A 16,781-nucleotide genomic window follows, 5' to 3' on the forward strand; every position below is an offset into this window, starting at 1 on the left:
TCTCGAGTATTCTTGTGTAAACTCTTAGTTGACCAGAAGTTAACGGACCTATTAATTTGAATGAGATCCGTGATTAATCCGTCCTACTAAATAATTAAATAGATTAAGTTGAGTTTTATAGATTTATTTAAAGATAGATCTAAGTAGATCAATCCATCTGGGCTCGTGACCTGCGTTGGTTGGCCCACGACATGTTTGGCTTTGTCCGCAGGTTGAGAAAATTATTTTCTCCAAAATTTTAAATTTAAATAAAAAATTCAATGGGTTCTTAGATTTGACCCATCTAATTCGTAATCCAAATTTAAAAATTTTATTTTTTTTCTATATATACTTTTTTAGTGGGTGGGCTCATGATCCATCCAATCCACAACCGGCCTTAGATTGGATTGAAGATTTCTTAATCTGCCATAGTAATGGCCGGTCTGGCCTGCCCCACTATAGATCAGGCCGTCTAGAAGCTAATATTGTGTTTTGGTAGATGTAAATTTGAGAGAAAATATAGGAAAAGGAAAAAATTCTGTTGCTTACTTGGAAGAATGCATGCAGAAGAAGGATTTTATTCCATTCAATTCCTTCATTCTATTTATACTCAAATAAGATGAAAAGGAGGACATTAAACAACATTTTAATCAATAAAAACACCCAGACAAATGAATGATAGCATGTTTTTTCGATTTCTTCAAAAAAAAAAAAAAAAAAAATGATTGAGCTCAAGCAAGCATTTGAGAGTTGGTCATCTGTTGAGATCAGATCTCACATCTTTAAGCCACTAATCCAACCTGATGCATTCACCTCTCTGTAAAGGTTTTGTTCATCATCAATCTGAGAATAATCATGAAACATCAGATTTCAAAAACTAGATTTTCCTTCCTCAATAATTGCTGAGTACAAGCTGCATCCTCCCTGTCATATTCTTTTGCCACCTAATCTAAATCAGAGATCTAATAGTTGCTTTCATTTCAATCATGCTACTGGAATCCATATATGCAATGAGCACAATCACTTGCACCATGAAGAAAACAACCCCCTAATGATCATGCCTTCTCCATCCCTACTCACTCTAATTGCTTTTAGCCCTTCTTAGGCTTCACCGGATAATTATGACTCATGATCGTATTCCTTATCAAATTGTCAATGCTTTACTCATCTATGCTTGGCGATCTGTAGAGTGAGAGAATCAATATTTTTCTTCTAAGATTAAGACCATGAGCAAGCTCACCATGCTATCTTTGATTTTTCTTTTTAAATTATTTGATATGGCGATGAAAGGGGACCCATCGTTAGATTAAAGTAGAAGAAAAACAGTAGACGTGGAGATCAAGGTCGGAACAGTCAAAGGCTCAGGCCCATAAAACAAACCAATTAAGCCAAGCGATGGCCTCGTCTGTCCGGCCGGGCGTGACAACTCAGTCGGCTCAAGTCGTGCCAGAACGGTCGCTTCGGGAAAGCCCACGATTAAGGTCGATAGTCAAGCAGCAACTCCCTCATACCGCTACCCCCAAGTGGGAGACATGTCCGGTCGGGCAAAGGGCATCCCTTCGATAACAGTACAACCGAATTGAAAAGCAGGACAATAGTATTGCGCATTACGTCTAGATGGGGACTACTCGACCGAGCAACAACCGGTCAACCTCGTTACTAACTAATAACTATCTCATCATATCCTTTTGGGAGTTTGTGTCGCTGACAGCAGAGCATGTTCAGCAAGTAAATTGTACTTTAGAAACTTCTAAGCTATCACATCAGAAAGTTGCATGACTACTTAAGGAATACTATCAGAGATACTATTTGACTTATCTTTTTCTAAGATGCATAGGAAAATGTGTTTATACTACGAGATGCATGCACGAACACTATGGTGGCAAAAGGAAAAATCGCTGGCCCTCAGCTCCCCCGCCGCACCCGACCCCAGACCATCACGAAGGAGGTAAATCACAGCAGACAAGTAGTGGGTGGGGTGAGGTACACAGGGTCCGGGGATTTACGTCCCGACAACCCCGCGGTCCGACCCCGCATTCTCAAGTGGCAAACAAACCACTACTTACCAACTCGGATGACCTGTGGGGTCTGCACGAACATTATGGTGATACTATAAAAGGATGTTTTCATATACAAGCGGAGGTATGCCAACTTCGTTTTCTACACGCTTTAGTTACAATTATTCATTTTCTACTTGTCAGAGACTGACTTAACTTGAGCATTGGAAGACCAATATCGGGAACTCCTTCCCGATCCAGTATTAACAACTATGTGTTGTAGGCTTACGTGGAGTCTTCACTTTGTCAACTTTCAAAGCACATTCTTGACAGGAACATTATTAAAACAAAATATTTCTACCTATTATTCTTTCATTCTCCTTTATGAATGGCAAAAAATTTCTCTATATCATGTCTTCCCTTGTTGATCTGTATTAGTTACAACGTAACCTACAGATCATCATCCAAACTGTATCCTACAAAAAGGAATTAGAATAGGATTAACTTATAATTAGTGTTTGTAGTTACAGCAACAACACCTAAGCATGCAAGACCCACATCAGCATTGCCGCATAGCACCAAGTGGATAAATTAGTTCTTTAATCTTTGAAGGTCCTCATGGTTTCTAGCAAAAGAGAGACAAGAACTTTTCCTCCTTGATTTCATATTTCCAATTGTTGGTTAACCTCTCATTCTGCGAAATCATGCCAAAGCAAAAGTGTCGCACAATAAACAAAAGAAAGGAGAGGAAAAGGAGCATTCTGTGCTCAGAGTCTCTTAACACTGAACAGCTCAATCCTTGCGACTTGAATCCACAGATGAGCTCCATCACCCTCCCCTCCATTTCTGTCGAGCATTCCTTCCCTCTTAATGCAAGATCAAAAGAATCCACAGACAAGTCAAGAAAGGTCGATCCCAAGTAACTTGTAATTCTTGTTCTTTGCCAATCAATGCAATATACTTTCTTAGTAATAATTTTACGTTTTACTCGATCAATCTTTCCAGAAAGCCATGGTACCAAAGGTTGATGGAGGTTGTGATTGTATGGAAGAGTGTGAGAAAGTCTCCGGCAGTAGAACACAGAATGGATTCAGCAAACACCGGCAAGTCAAAGTTGAGGAAATGCTCCTCTTTGAAGGTCGCGTCTTCCTTCACTCGAGTGTGTTTTTGCGCTCCGATCTCATCCTACAATGAGGTGTTTCGCACCGATGTTCCCCCGAGAAGGAGCTTCAGCTATCCGAGCTCGAAAGCCTTTGCGCTGCCGTTGCCTCGGGTCGTCGGCACGACGAATCCAGTGGAAATGAGGAGAGTTTTCAGGGGCAAGTCACTGACAGATGATACGTTGATGAGGAGGTTTGTGGTGGAGGAGGAAGCAATGATGCAGCTGAAGAGGAGGAACCAGATGGAATTTATGAGGAAGAGGAACGCCATGAAGAGGAAGAAGCTTGGGCCTAGTCCTCTCTGTAGAATGGTAATGGCGGGAGAAGATTGATTATTTTAAGTTTTTTTTTTTTTGCTGAATTAAGTGCTAATTAATTCTTCTTGGCCTGCGATTAATTTGGTGGTCTCTATGGTCATGTTCTTGAGGATGGATCTTTAATTTGTTCCTCCTCCTCATACTTCATATCGTGCTTAATTATTTTAGAAAAGAAAATGTGAAATTTGAGTGCTTGAAACAAAATAACAGAATTGATCTAGATGAGGACTCTGTTTGGTTAGAAACTGCGCGCTCCGGAACAAAAACTTTGCATGTAATAAATACACTTTGTCATTTGCAAATAACTTGGAACTTTTATTCAACGCCTATCACAAGGTCCATAGCTTAGGGCATCTCAATAGTTGCAGTTCTCTAAATGATTTGTTTTTTTAATGATTCTAATATATCACATCACATTTAAAAATTAAATAAAAAGTCTTAAATCATTAAAAAGATGAGATTTGAGATTCATATTTTGAGTAAAAATTCTTGTATCTAAATTAATATAATAGGTATAAAATCATGTAACTTATGTTATGAATTGAATAAAATAAATTTAGTTAGAGCTCCAACTAATAGTTATGTTTCAATAATATTTTATATTATTATTGATGTGATATATTAGAATAAAAAAAATCTCATTTAGCTCTCTAATGGCATTAGAGATGCACTAGGTGAAATTTTTTGTGATATATGATGTGACCATATAGGAAGGTTTACTTGGTACGAGATCAACTATTAGGGTGGAGGTCAAAGTCAAGGTGACCAACGCTAGGGTGACAAAGGGCTGAATGGAGGATGATTGATTGTAGTGGCCGGTCGGCCAGTCAGGCCCCGATCGACAGGAGATGGGTCTGAGCCGAACCCCATTCTGGCTCGGGATGATACGTAGGACAGCCGACGCTCAATACGGAGCAGCAGGACGCCGAGAGAGACCGCATAGCTGATCTACACGAGGGAAAATATTTTACCATACGGCCACTGCATAGAAGAACTATGATGGCCGACAGAGCGGAGGAGTCCCGGCCAAGCGGCTACCCCGCTTGGCCAAGTAGCGGGACCCGGCCATGGATAGAACAGAGTCTCAGTCGAGCGGCTACCTCGCTCGCCCAAGCAACAAGACCACTGTAATATCTCTCGATATCAATTGTGAGATAGTGTCACTGACACAAGATATGGTCGACAAGTAGATCGTACGACGGAAGCTTTTACTATCACATCAAATATATGTACGTCTTGTTAAGGTATGTGTCAGACGTACTTTCCTGAGAAGGCCTTTTCATAAGACATGTGGGAGGGCATGCCCATGTCTCGAGAAGCGCGCACATTGTCCTCCAGGGCTCTATATAAAGGGAGTTCTTCATCGACTAAGGTAGGCGTTATTCTTGAGTTCTACTGTTACTACTGTTGCTCTGTTTTTCTCCATATTCCAGAAACTGACTTAAGCATCGGAGGATCAACATTGAGGATACCTTCCCTAGCCTGGCATTGACATCATTTGCTTTACAGATTAGAGTGAAGTCCACGTTCAATCAATGAAGCCATTATCTCCCAACTTTCCAGCTTCATGCTTTTGGATAAAATCAATCTAATTCATAACATATAGTTATATGACTCCATACATATTACATCAATTTCAATAAAAAAAATTAAATTAAATTTACACTACTACTCTTAAATTATTAACCTCAAACTTCACATCTATAATATTTCAAAAAATTGTATTCAACTTTTTTTATTTTAAAAACCTCCCATAAACTTTCATTACAGTTGCCCTGAGATTTCGTTGTAAGCAAGCCACAGGTATAAGACTACAACCATCCGATCAGCGAATGTTCCGAACATCACTCGTAACAAACGCACGCAGTAATTAAGATTACTCGCGTGCAACAGCCACCAGCTTTTTGCCAATGTTCTGGCCCTCGAAAAGGCCCACGAATGACGCAGGCACCGCTTCGAGAGTCGAGACCCTCCGCTACGTCTTCCAAGTACTCGATGCTTCCCTCTCTCACGTGCTTCACGACCTTCTCCTCAAACTCCCGGTACAGGTGTCCGTATTGAAGCACGGTGAAACCCTGCAAGCGAATGCACTTGGAAATGACCAAGACGAAGTTGCGCATGCCTTGCACCGTTTCGAGGTTGTACTGCGAAATCATTCCGCACACGGTCACTCGGCCTCGAAGTTTCATGTTGCCAAGGGCGGCGTCGAGCATGGCTCCCGCCTACATTGTCGAAGTATACGTCGATGCCCTCTGGAAAGTATCTGACAACAAATTAAAATCGGAGGCTTCAGAGTACGTTCAATCGATCGATCGATCTCTCTAATCATTGAGTTGTTAAATCCAGTGTGTCAGTTAACCTTTTCAACGCAACATCCAGATCAGATTCTTTCTTATAGTTGAATGCCTCGTCAAAGCCAAACTTGTCCTTTAGTAAATTGACCTGAAGTCCAAGTGATGTCAGATTAATGATTTTCAGAAATGAGAAATGCTGTCAAAAATAACCTTTTCATCGGCGCCAGCACTTCCAACCACATAGCAGCCCATGAGCTTGGCAAATTGCCCTACGAGCTGCCCAACAGCACCTGCTGCAGCTGAAACGAACACATGCTCCCCTTCCTTGGGAGAGCTTATCTCATAGAACCCTACATAGGCCGTGAGGCCTGCCAAACCTGCACACCACAATAGCAGTAGCCTGGGCTCACACACTCTTGATGGGCTGAATCAAGGTCAGGCCAGTGGGACTTAGCAACTCACCGAGAAGGCCAGCGTAGTAAGAGAGAGGAACATCGGTTCTGTAGTTGATCTTGAAAAGGGACTCTTTTGGTGTAAGGAGACTGTACTCTTCCCAGCTAGTCAACCCCCACACGTAGTCTCCTGCTTTAAAATCCGGATGCGTAGAATCAACGACTTTAGCCACTCCATAACCAGGCACGGGCTGCAAAGGATGAAGAGGATTTAAAAGATAATGCTGGTTGGAGTTGAAGCTAGCTAGTCGATAATGGCATATACCGAGCCAGGAGAGGTGGTAGGGTAACCCCCTTGGGGCCTGGACATGAGAAAGCGGCCGTATGGGTCGCAGGAGAGGTAGAGGTTCTTGACGAGGACGGCCGGGGGCGAGGCGTCAGGGACCTTCAGAATGATAGTTTCCGTCGTCACAAGCTCCATGTGGCCTTCTGTCGGTGCCTCCCCTGGCTCTATGTATCGCCTCAACACCACCTTTTTGTTCACCACCTCCACTGCCATTGCACTAATATTGTTCTCGCTGAATTCACTGCTGTAGGCGATAGGTTCATGGCGATGCGGGTGATGATATATAAATAGGAAGTGCAGTTAGCATATGAATTAGTATGCTCAAGCGTCACTACCTTGCTGGAAAGAGTGTAGTGATTTTTGAAAAATAATCATTGATCAGAGTTCGAAACCCAGCTAAAATATATTATTATGAATTTTTTTATCATTAATTTTCTCTATTTATTTTATATAAAAAATATATAATTCTTTTTAGTCTCATATCTTACAATTAACAACACTATGATCAAAAAAACTTCTATAAATATTTTAAGCCGACGATGTTAAAAAATATTTTTCTTAATTTTTTTAACTAAGACAAATATAATATTAAATTCAAATAATTTTTTACGAAAATCCGTTACAAGAATCTTACCAAAATAATTAATTCTTGATTTATAAAAATGACACTAGAAAATCTAAATAATTCAAATTTTCAAAGACCTAAATAATTATTATATTATTATATTACACACGCAACGCGTGTGTACAATCATACTAGTAATAAATAAAAATTCCAATCAAATTGATGTTGATAAATCAACAGACTCAGATGAAGATCGACTGAAATGAGAGATTCCAACCACATAATAGACTAATTAATAAATTTTGGTCAGAGATGAAATGATAGTCAAACCCATCTCCAAAGGCACTGAAGCACAAATCGGTGAAGCTGTGAATAAGCATGTAACCCTAAAATAATATTCCACAAGCTGCGAAGTAAACAATATATATAAACTTTATCTCTAAATAATATGACAATATTTTGCCTTATTGACCATATATATTATGTTCAACAGCAGTTCCAATATAGTGACTTGATTCGAGCACAGGACCAACCTATTATTTACTTCTTTTTTTAACCTTTGGAGATGCGACCATCAAAAGGAAAGACCCATAACAGATACTCCAACAACTCAGGCTCAACCCCAAAAAATAAAGTCTAACACCCACTGATGGATGTATTGGCACCAAAACCAACAGTGGCACTGTGAGGCGTGGATTGGCTGATACGAGTCTTTTACCATGCAAAAAAAAAAAAAAGGTAAACAGGAACACTCGTAAAATGCCTCTAGACTGTACTAGTTGAGATTACTGGTTTCCCTCGACCCAGTGTGAATCCCCTGGTACCATCTGGCATCCGAGGACCAGGAGGTTGCTTGTTAGCAACAAGTTGTTCGCGATCAGAATGGATAGAATGACTAGATGGTGGGGTGCCAACCAGATGGCCTCCTCCACGGTTATTGTTCTGATGTTGGCCGCGCCCTCGTCTCCCTCCACGGCCCCGGCCTCTCCCTCGTCTTAGTGCACCATCTTTTTCATTGAAATTTTCATCATTCTGTCCAACATATTTAACCAGAGTTAGGAAAATAGACCCTAGAATATCATATTTGAACAGCTACAAAATGACTGATATCTAGTAAAATTGCTTCAGGTTTATTAAAGAAGATATATTCGAAGGTCAATTTGACTTTGCAGACAATATTGACCAAAACCAAAAGAAAGCTCAGAAAATTTATAGGAACGTAGAAGTTGATTGTGCAAATGAATCGAGCATGCTTACCTCATGATCATGTGACACATCAGATGAGTGATAGGCATCACCAACCAGCTTTTCATTTGATTGGTTTGATGTTGAAACATCCTCCTCTCCGTTAAAATCACCTTCCTGTCCCCTTCTTCCTCGAGTTGCCCCATGTTTCATCTAGTTCGAATAAATAACAGTTAGAAACATTTGTACAAGAAAATCAAGCCATGCATTGACTAAGCATAAACTCCAGTAAAACAAAAGAAAGAAATAATAAAAAAACCGGGACTTGCTGAATCAATAAATAAGAAACTTTATCAGAAAAAAAAAACTTTTTTTTTAACTTAGTAGAGGACCTAGTATGAGGACCTGTTGTGGCCATGAGTTTGGATCGTGTGAATGGATGCAATACAGCTCAGGAAAAGAAATGCTGAGATAGTTTTCAGCGGAAGCGTGCGGGATAGTAGTGCAAGATAAGCCTAAATGATCATAACAAGTCCTAACTATATTTTCATAGATAACCTAAATTATCATAAGAGTTGCAATAACAATTTGCAAGACAGCTTGGAATCTCCATGTCACCTAAAACTAGCCCTTGATATGGAAGTGGAGAATGGCGATTGTAGATCAAGAGAACATTTTGAATTACAATAAGTGAAAGCAACATGATCAATGGCAATGATTACCAAGAATTTATGAAACAATTTAACTCTGAGTCCATTTCTCCAATTCTTCTCATCATTGAGTTCAGCAACCTGCATGACAAAAAACAATGGTCACCTGGTTAAGTCTTAAAAAATGCAAAATGTTTAAAAGGCAGTTGGATTATCAAGCATACTGCTTTTTCAGCATCTTCAATAGACTCGTACTCCACAAATGCATGCAACTGACAAAAAAAAAAGAAGAAATGAGAACGTCATCAGAAGATTACAGACAGCATACATTAGCTGAATGAGAGAATTTTGCATGGGACTACAAGTCAAGAACAATATACTTCATGACAAACATAATGAAGTTTCCTTGAATAGGTTTGCTGTACACGTCCCCAGGGTTTTAAGATAGTCAAAATGTTCCCCATAGTTTCAAAACTCAAATCTTTTTGCTCCTAAGCCATTAACAATCCTATCGTATCATCATTCCTTGGGGGCCTCATAGTCAAAATGCTCCCCATAGTCAAAATAATCCTGGCAAATATGTAGCCCGTTTCCATGGGGTAGTAAATTATCATATCTTCAATCCGTTAAATCAATGGTATTAGTAGTTGGCAGATAAAATGAAAAGACTTTTCAGGGTGGTCATGTATAACATAAATCTTCATGTTTATTTAACAATGCAACCTAGCAATTGTAAGACAAAAAGATGAAAATGCATACTCTGTTGCCAAAGAGCATTTCCAGTCGTGTAGATTTATTATTTGCAGGAGCTGTTCCATTGGCAGATGGTGGATAACATGTACGTATTGTCTTCACACTAGATAGCATAGATCAAGTTGTTTAAATAGCATATCCATACAGTATTAAAAAAATAACAAGATGATTTACCAGCCAACAGATGAGAAAATCTTCATAAGATTCTGGTAACAATGGTCCTCAGGCAAGTTTTCAGCCACAACAATGCGAGACTAGGGGAATAAAAAAGATAAAAGTGAAAAGAATAAGACCAAGGATCAAGCAGAAAAATGCCCATAGACCAGATTAAATGCTCACCTGCAACATTTCCAAGTCTGACTCTGTAAATAGCTGTTGACGCCTAACTCTTTTCCCATCATCACTTACAACCTGTAATTTGACTCAAATATAATGACTAAAGCCAATAAAGAGAGACTTGAAATGTTTTCAAAAAAATCAAGGAGCATTAAGTAGCTTATTAGATAAACTTACCAGTTTTGATGATGTTCGGAGTGCCATAGCAAGCTGTGAGTTGTTGCTAACCAAGGATTTGATCTTCTTAAATGCTGCTACAACTGATATTGGCACTGCAGAGAGTAAGCAATCACATGATTAAGTAATCTCTCTTCAGAACTTACTTCTTAATTCCTCAAACATAGATGTTTGGAAACTATAATATTCAGAATATCCATGTTGTTTGCATAACCAGTCAAGTGGATAAGAACACAAGTTTTATTTTTTCAGCTAAATAGCTCAGCAGAATTAAGTGCGTCAATGTCATGTTGATATATAGATTGTATGCTTAAAATGAACCAAGTTTAAACATAAGATAGTATGATTAATGATATTCAATTAGTTTGCTGGTATTTTTAAAAGGTTAAAATTATTTAATTCCATTCACCTTTCACTCTCCATGGGCTTTTCCTTGATTCCTCTCCCGCGACCCACAAGTCCACAACATTGGCCGCCTACCTACCGCTGCCCCTCTCTTTGATAGTACTACTCTCCTTCTCCCATCTCCTCTTCTCCCTCGGTCTCTCCTCTCCCTCTCTATCTCTGCCCACTCCTATATTGAATTTGGTCTTGTGCCAATCAGTAGGCTAAGTGGCATATTCCGCCCATCTTGATCGGCATGGCTCGACACTTCCAACCATAGTCTACACTATACTATCAAAATATTTCACTCAGTTTTTAAATATAAAAAAAACATAAAATATCTGGCAGCATTACTGATCTCTACCGAGAAAAAATCATTATTGCTCCTATGTAAAGGATGTGTTCCTTGCAATGAAATTAACTCACGGAGATTGTCTTAAACCCTGTAGAACTGAGTTCAAGTCATTAATCTAATTCAGATCCTTTTTTAAAAAAAAGTACTCAACCAAAGATATTTTGGCTTGATTCACGACTTTAAACATAACAATGATTATAAACTATATGAATCTAATAATCTAAATAAGAACAGCATAGGGAAATATAAAACTTTTACCAGTATTAACTCAATTGACTATGAAATTAATATATTTTCTATTTTTGAAGAAAAATTGGTTAAGCATAAGGAGATTAGAGGGATGAAGTTGGAACAAACTAGATTGAGGCATCTAACCTAGACTTTTATTGTGAATCATACATATTGAAAATTTGATACCAATATCATACCATCTTGATCAGACAGTTAAATGAAATTTTGAACCTTTTCCGATAGTGTATAATTCAAGTGCAGCATAGTGATTATTTTATTTATGATAATTAATCAAGGAACAAAAATATGTTACTGCAACTAAGGTACCAAGCTCAGTTGACCAACACAACAATTGAGTTGGGTTGTGGCCAGTAGCTTTAGGTCATCCTTAAAAACAAAAAATCTACAATCAAGGCATTCCTTGCAAAAAGAAGCCACAAAGTTTATTACATCACAATAAAAGCCAACAAGAAAAAGAACAAAATAAATGTTCAAAGATTTTTTTTACCAAATCCATCAGGATCTTTACTGATAAACCTCATCAAATGTTCAGTTGTAGCAAGGTTTGCATCACTGAAATAATACTCAACCTGTCCATGACAAAAATATTTGTTTCAAGAAGAGACAGATTACGTCACAAATAATTATACAATGAAATGCATACAACTGATAAAAAGTGAGCATTTTTGACACAATAAAATGGAGGTTCAAAAAACTTGATGTAGAGTACATGGATATTCTTAGTTCAACAAAGATTTAGGGCATAAATGATGATAAACTTAGTGGAAGCCGAACAGATTAGTAATTTGGAAGGATGAAAAAGGCTGGATTATGGTGCAGAATGATCAAGAAGGATGACGACCACAATACATCAACAAGGGAACTTCAACTTCTTCCATCATAAAGAGATTTATGCATAGTAGCAGAATGTTAGATCCAAATTGGAAACTTAACAAATAAGAAGGCCATCTTAGCTAAAATCAACTTCATATTAAATGGTAATGATAAAGTACTAACATGTAAAGAAGCATAGTATTGTATATTTATATGTTCTGCAATTAACCATTTTGAGCATTTATTAAACCCTACTGAAAGCCACTTTTCCCATATCCCATTCTTATTTAAACAAAAAAGCTGTCGTACTAAGGAGAGCAAAATAAGACACAAACACAGAAAGAAAAGAAATAGTAGCTAGTTTGAAAAGGAAAAGAAGAAAATAACACAGTAGTGATCTGAAATAAAATGACTGGATAAAACATAGAATACTCTGTACATGATCATAGGAACACTAGGAGGAATAAGTTTACAGTTCAAAAGATGGAAATGCACGTCCATATTAAGATTGCAAATCAAAGGGCATAAAAACATTGAAAATGTAAGTGTCACAACCTGGTGGTTAGAGTTGAGCAAGCAGACAAGAAAGTTTGTCTTTCATTGTTTGGCTTAGAATCATGACATGGAAGGATAGGTGTATAGTTTCTTCCACTTCATGCAAAACTGTAGACAAGTTGCTAGAATGGATAGAACTAATCTTATCTCCTTCACCCATAAGGATTAAAAGAAGGTATATTTTCACCCGTTTCACCAAAAATTGGAGAAAAGTTGCTGGACAAAGAAAAATACGTAGCTACATATGTCTTCTTTCCAGTTTTAGCAATCTGCTTGTATAAAGAGCTGAGAACTGAGGAGAGCAAATAAGACAAACACAGACAGAAAAAAAATGTTGCCAGTCTGAAAAAGGAACGAAGCAAATAAGATGATAATGATCATAAATCAAATAAATGACTAAGAAACAAAAATATTGTGTGGTATTACAAACCCCAGGAGGGATATGTTTAACAGTTAAAAAGTTAGAAATATTTGTTTATATTAAGATTCTAAAACAAAGGAAATAGAAACACTGAAATTGAAACTGTGACAACCTGGTATTTTAGACTGTAACAGCTGAACAAGAAGATGAGAGAAAGTTTGTTATTTATTGTTTGATCAAACTCATGATATACGAAGAACATAGTTTCTTCCATTTCATCCAAAACTGGATAAGTGGCTGCAATGAACAAACAACCTTTTCTCCTTCATTCTACCAGTAGTGGATATAATGGCAATGCAAGGTACATATTTCTAGATCCTATCTCTTTGCTCCACTTGTATTTGATAGAAACAAGAAATAAAGGGTTCAATTGTTCTATTAATATTTCTTACTTCTGTTTTCTCTGCATCAGTTTCCTTCCTTTCCTATTTTTCTCACCTATATTACCCTTGATTGTTTCTAAACATCATACATTATGGTCCACTTTGGATGGAAGATGAAGGGGAGGACAAAAAATGTACATAAATGATGTTCTAACACCCTCCGACAAACAATGTTTCCATCCAAGTAAATGACCACTAAGGATCTATTCCCTATGACAACTGGTGATGAAAGAAAATATGGACGATCAAAAACTTGGTTATTTACTGCTAAAAAAATGAATTATCTTTCTATCAACTAGAGTTTCTCTGCTCCCTTTTCTCCAAGTAAACCAGTCCTATGTAAATGACAAAACTTCATATGAGAGCTAAATAATTGGAATATGTCTAATACAGTGGTGTTATCAAACAAGTAATATTTGATAATTCTACTAGATGTTATGTTATCAAACAACACGTGTTGTAGTATTAGTAACACTCAAGCAGTTCAAAAGGTTTGTCTCCTAAATTTACTCACAAAACCAATGAAACACCGTGTATGTTTCGAGGAATGTCAATTCTAGTATATCATACATGAACCCAATATCGATAAGGAAATCAAACTTAGGAACTCATTAATGCTTGAGGCAGAGTCAACCGTACCTGCTTCGTGATCTTTTGGATAACTTCCTCTGGAATTCCGTCCCTCTCCTGAGGGGTTCGTTCAGGATCAGCGCTGGTATGTCCGCCCTCATGATCCTTAAATCCGCCTGGCTGCGCAGGCCCATAGTACTCTAACGAACTCGAGCTGGGAATAAAATAAGTCGGGTTCGGAGGCGCCTGGTGGAATACGTGCTTCACAGGGTGCGCCGCAGTAGCATGCCCATGGCGAATCGGCACTGAGGAGGGAGCAGGGAGCTGCGTGGAGCGAGGGACGAACTCTGCTGCCTGTGCGTTGAGGCGGCTGGCAGAGAGGGACCGCCAGAGGGATGAATCTCCGGCCTCCATCGGAGATCGATCGTCGCCGCCGCCGGGGACGGAGGACATGGCGCGGGCCTCGTGGGTTCCTAGGGTTTGCTCCAGGATTTCTTCGGCCATCGATCTCGGAGTCAACTTGGGCTCCAATGAGTCCATTATTTATAGCGCTGCTTTGAACCGTCTCAGAGTGACTGACACCCGTCCTCGTTGAGGGCTTACCATCTGGATTTTCTGCCTGTCACATAACCTCCGTACATGTAAAAAATATGCCCACGTCACCCTTGTGCCTTCGTAATTATCTGGTTCATGTAAGATATTTCTAATGGCTTGGGAGGCACCACACATAAATAATGCGAAGGTATCTTTGAGCTCATTGAAGATACCTTCAACCGAGCACATTTGTTAGCAGCGATGTTGAGTTGTGGATAAAAGTTTATCCTCTTGTAGGTACCTTGGATCCTCTTAAAGGCACCTCTAAGAAACAGATAGTTTTCCAGGGGCTATAAAAAGACCTCTGAAACTAGAAATTCAATAACAACTGAACTATAAGTCTTGTAATCACTTCCTAATCTTTCTTGTGAGCTGCCAACGTCTGTAAGAGGTTACTCCATCTTCAACAAAGGAGTTTTCTAGTGGAGTATTTTCAAAGCCTTGGATTATCAACCACATAGGTTGTAACTAAGTAATTCCTTGTTTGTTTTTTATTTTAATTATTCACTTTATTTAGTTTAAATTAATTGTGCCTATTAATCAAAGTCGAAAGAATGAGAAAGGAGTTGTTTTATTTCTGTAGGCAATTCAGTCCCCTCTTGCCGGCTACACCGGGGCCAACACTAGCATGAGCCTTAGGAGTCTTCAAACGATCAAATGTCACTTTGGCCTGCGAGCCAAGGCCGTAGAGGGTGGAGTTTTTTGTCATTCCACTGACAACATCATAGTATATCTCATTTAGTGTGTCGGTGGAAGAAACAGTGACTCCCCCTCTGATGATGGCTAAGATGTTTGAGCCACTTTCTCTGTCATTTGCTCCTGTGTGGAAAAATATAATATTGATTAATATCCAATTTGTCACAATTACTAAAGTTAATCAAGATAGAAATGAACAAATATAACAAAGTTAATAATCTTACGTGTGAGACTCGGAATCGAGAATCGACAAATGCCCCATCTTTTATCTTGTGGGTCTTAAAAAGACCTCTATACATGTGGGCTGTCAGGCAAGATCATGCTTCTGCATACACAAATAATTTGGGATAAAATTACACAAGTTTGGTAATAAATATAAAATTTGTTACAAAGTATAACTTTAAATTAAACTCACAAGAACTATGGTATAAGTACCTCGGGTTAGTTTTAATGTGGTCAACTAGGTTAAGTTGGGTCATGTTGTGTTTAATCCTTATGTCTAAGTGTGGAATAGCTTAGGAACACAGGAAGTCGAGCGGAAGACGTAGCTAGCTAGAAAGATGACATGGGAAGGGAGTCGACGGGCTCAATGTATTCAAGGGACAAAGTGGTGTGGAAGAGTACGTTGGCAGACGAAGGAAGTGTACGACATTTCTGAGAGACGAGAAGCCTAAACAAAAGACTACTCAAGGAGAAGGCTGAAGTTGTATTTGGGTGAGCTCAACTCTGGAAGGCCGGAAGATCATCCAAGCGACCGGAGATGAAGCTAGGACCGGAGAAGGCGCCAGACGAGTCAGCAAAAGGTCGACTGGTCCGGGTGCCCGGACCACCTAGTCCAAGCACCAAGACCACTAGGCCGCCCAACGAGCACCTCGTCGTAGAGCCGTTGTTGTGGATCACTTTTGAGTGCATGCAGCAATGGTCTGAGCACCCAGACATAGTCCAAGCGTCCGAACATGAAAAAATTCAATCTACATGTTGTTGTAAAGCCATTAGGTGGAGATAAAGTTTGCACAGCTAGGGGTGCCCAGAGAGGGTCTAGGTTCCTGGAGATGCCACATTAACAAACGACTAGTAGAGTATAAATAGAGCCCTAGTCTTCTTCATTTGTACACAACACTTTTTGTATTAGAGTTTTCCATTATGTTCTTCAAAGTGTGTTCAGCATTTTATACGAAGCTTCTTCACCTCCGACTTGTGTTGAACAAGAAGTTGACTAGTTGAGTTTCACTTGCCTTGGATTAGTAACCTCCCTGGTTGCAAATTAAATGAATCCTTTTTTTTTGTCTCATACTTATTTTATGCAATTTAGTTTCATTTATTAAAGAGTTTGTTTTAATCATAGTTGAAAGTTTCAAAAAGGGTATTTTTATCATTTCAGACAATTCACCCTCTCTTGATGGTCGCACCGAGACCAACAAGTGGTACAAGAACGAGGATGCTTTAGAAGGACTAACTGCTGATAACAGCAAAAAAATCGATGGTCGGACCAAACATCAATCCACTAAAGTTTAAGGTGGAGTTCACACACTGAAAATGTCGAATGGAGGTATTCCTAAAAATTGATTTCAAAATACTTGTAATAATCACATACGGTTTTGTAGTTC

General features: G+C 38.8%; 2 protein-coding genes and 1 pseudogene across 2 annotated transcripts; 1 reads left to right on the forward strand and 2 right to left on the reverse strand.

Annotated features, from left to right (window-relative positions):
* Positions 1–1,855: 1,855 nt before the first annotated feature.
* On the forward strand, positions 1,856–3,468 carry LOC122007380. The gene is made up of 3 exons (XM_042563250.1): positions 1,856–1,927; positions 2,795–2,895; positions 2,982–3,468. Exons 1-3 carry the CDS (start codon positions 1,856–1,858, stop codon positions 3,466–3,468), a joined length of 660 nt encoding a protein of 219 aa, XP_042419184.1.
* Positions 3,469–5,144: 1,676 nt separating this feature from the next.
* Positions 5,145–6,698, reverse strand: LOC122004870 (annotated as a pseudogene).
* A 784-nt stretch (positions 6,699–7,482) lies between these two features.
* On the reverse strand, positions 7,483–14,419 carry LOC122004869 (la-related protein 6B-like). Its single transcript, XM_042559695.1, has 10 exons — positions 13,954–14,419; positions 11,630–11,711; positions 10,152–10,246; positions 9,978–10,049; positions 9,813–9,892; positions 9,645–9,741; positions 9,110–9,157; positions 8,958–9,026; positions 8,308–8,448; positions 7,483–8,082 (listed from the first exon to the last, which is right to left on the reverse strand). The coding sequence occupies exons 1-10, from the start codon at positions 14,386–14,388 to the stop codon at positions 7,816–7,818; spliced, it is 1,386 nt and encodes a 461-aa protein (XP_042415629.1). The 5' UTR covers positions 14,389–14,419; the 3' UTR covers positions 7,483–7,815.
* Positions 14,420–16,781: the final 2,362 nt, after the last annotated feature.

This window comes from Zingiber officinale, chromosome 7B, assembly GCF_018446385.1.
Source record: "Zingiber officinale cultivar Zhangliang chromosome 7B, Zo_v1.1, whole genome shotgun sequence".
Taxonomy (NCBI): Eukaryota; Viridiplantae; Streptophyta; class Magnoliopsida; order Zingiberales; family Zingiberaceae; genus Zingiber; species Zingiber officinale.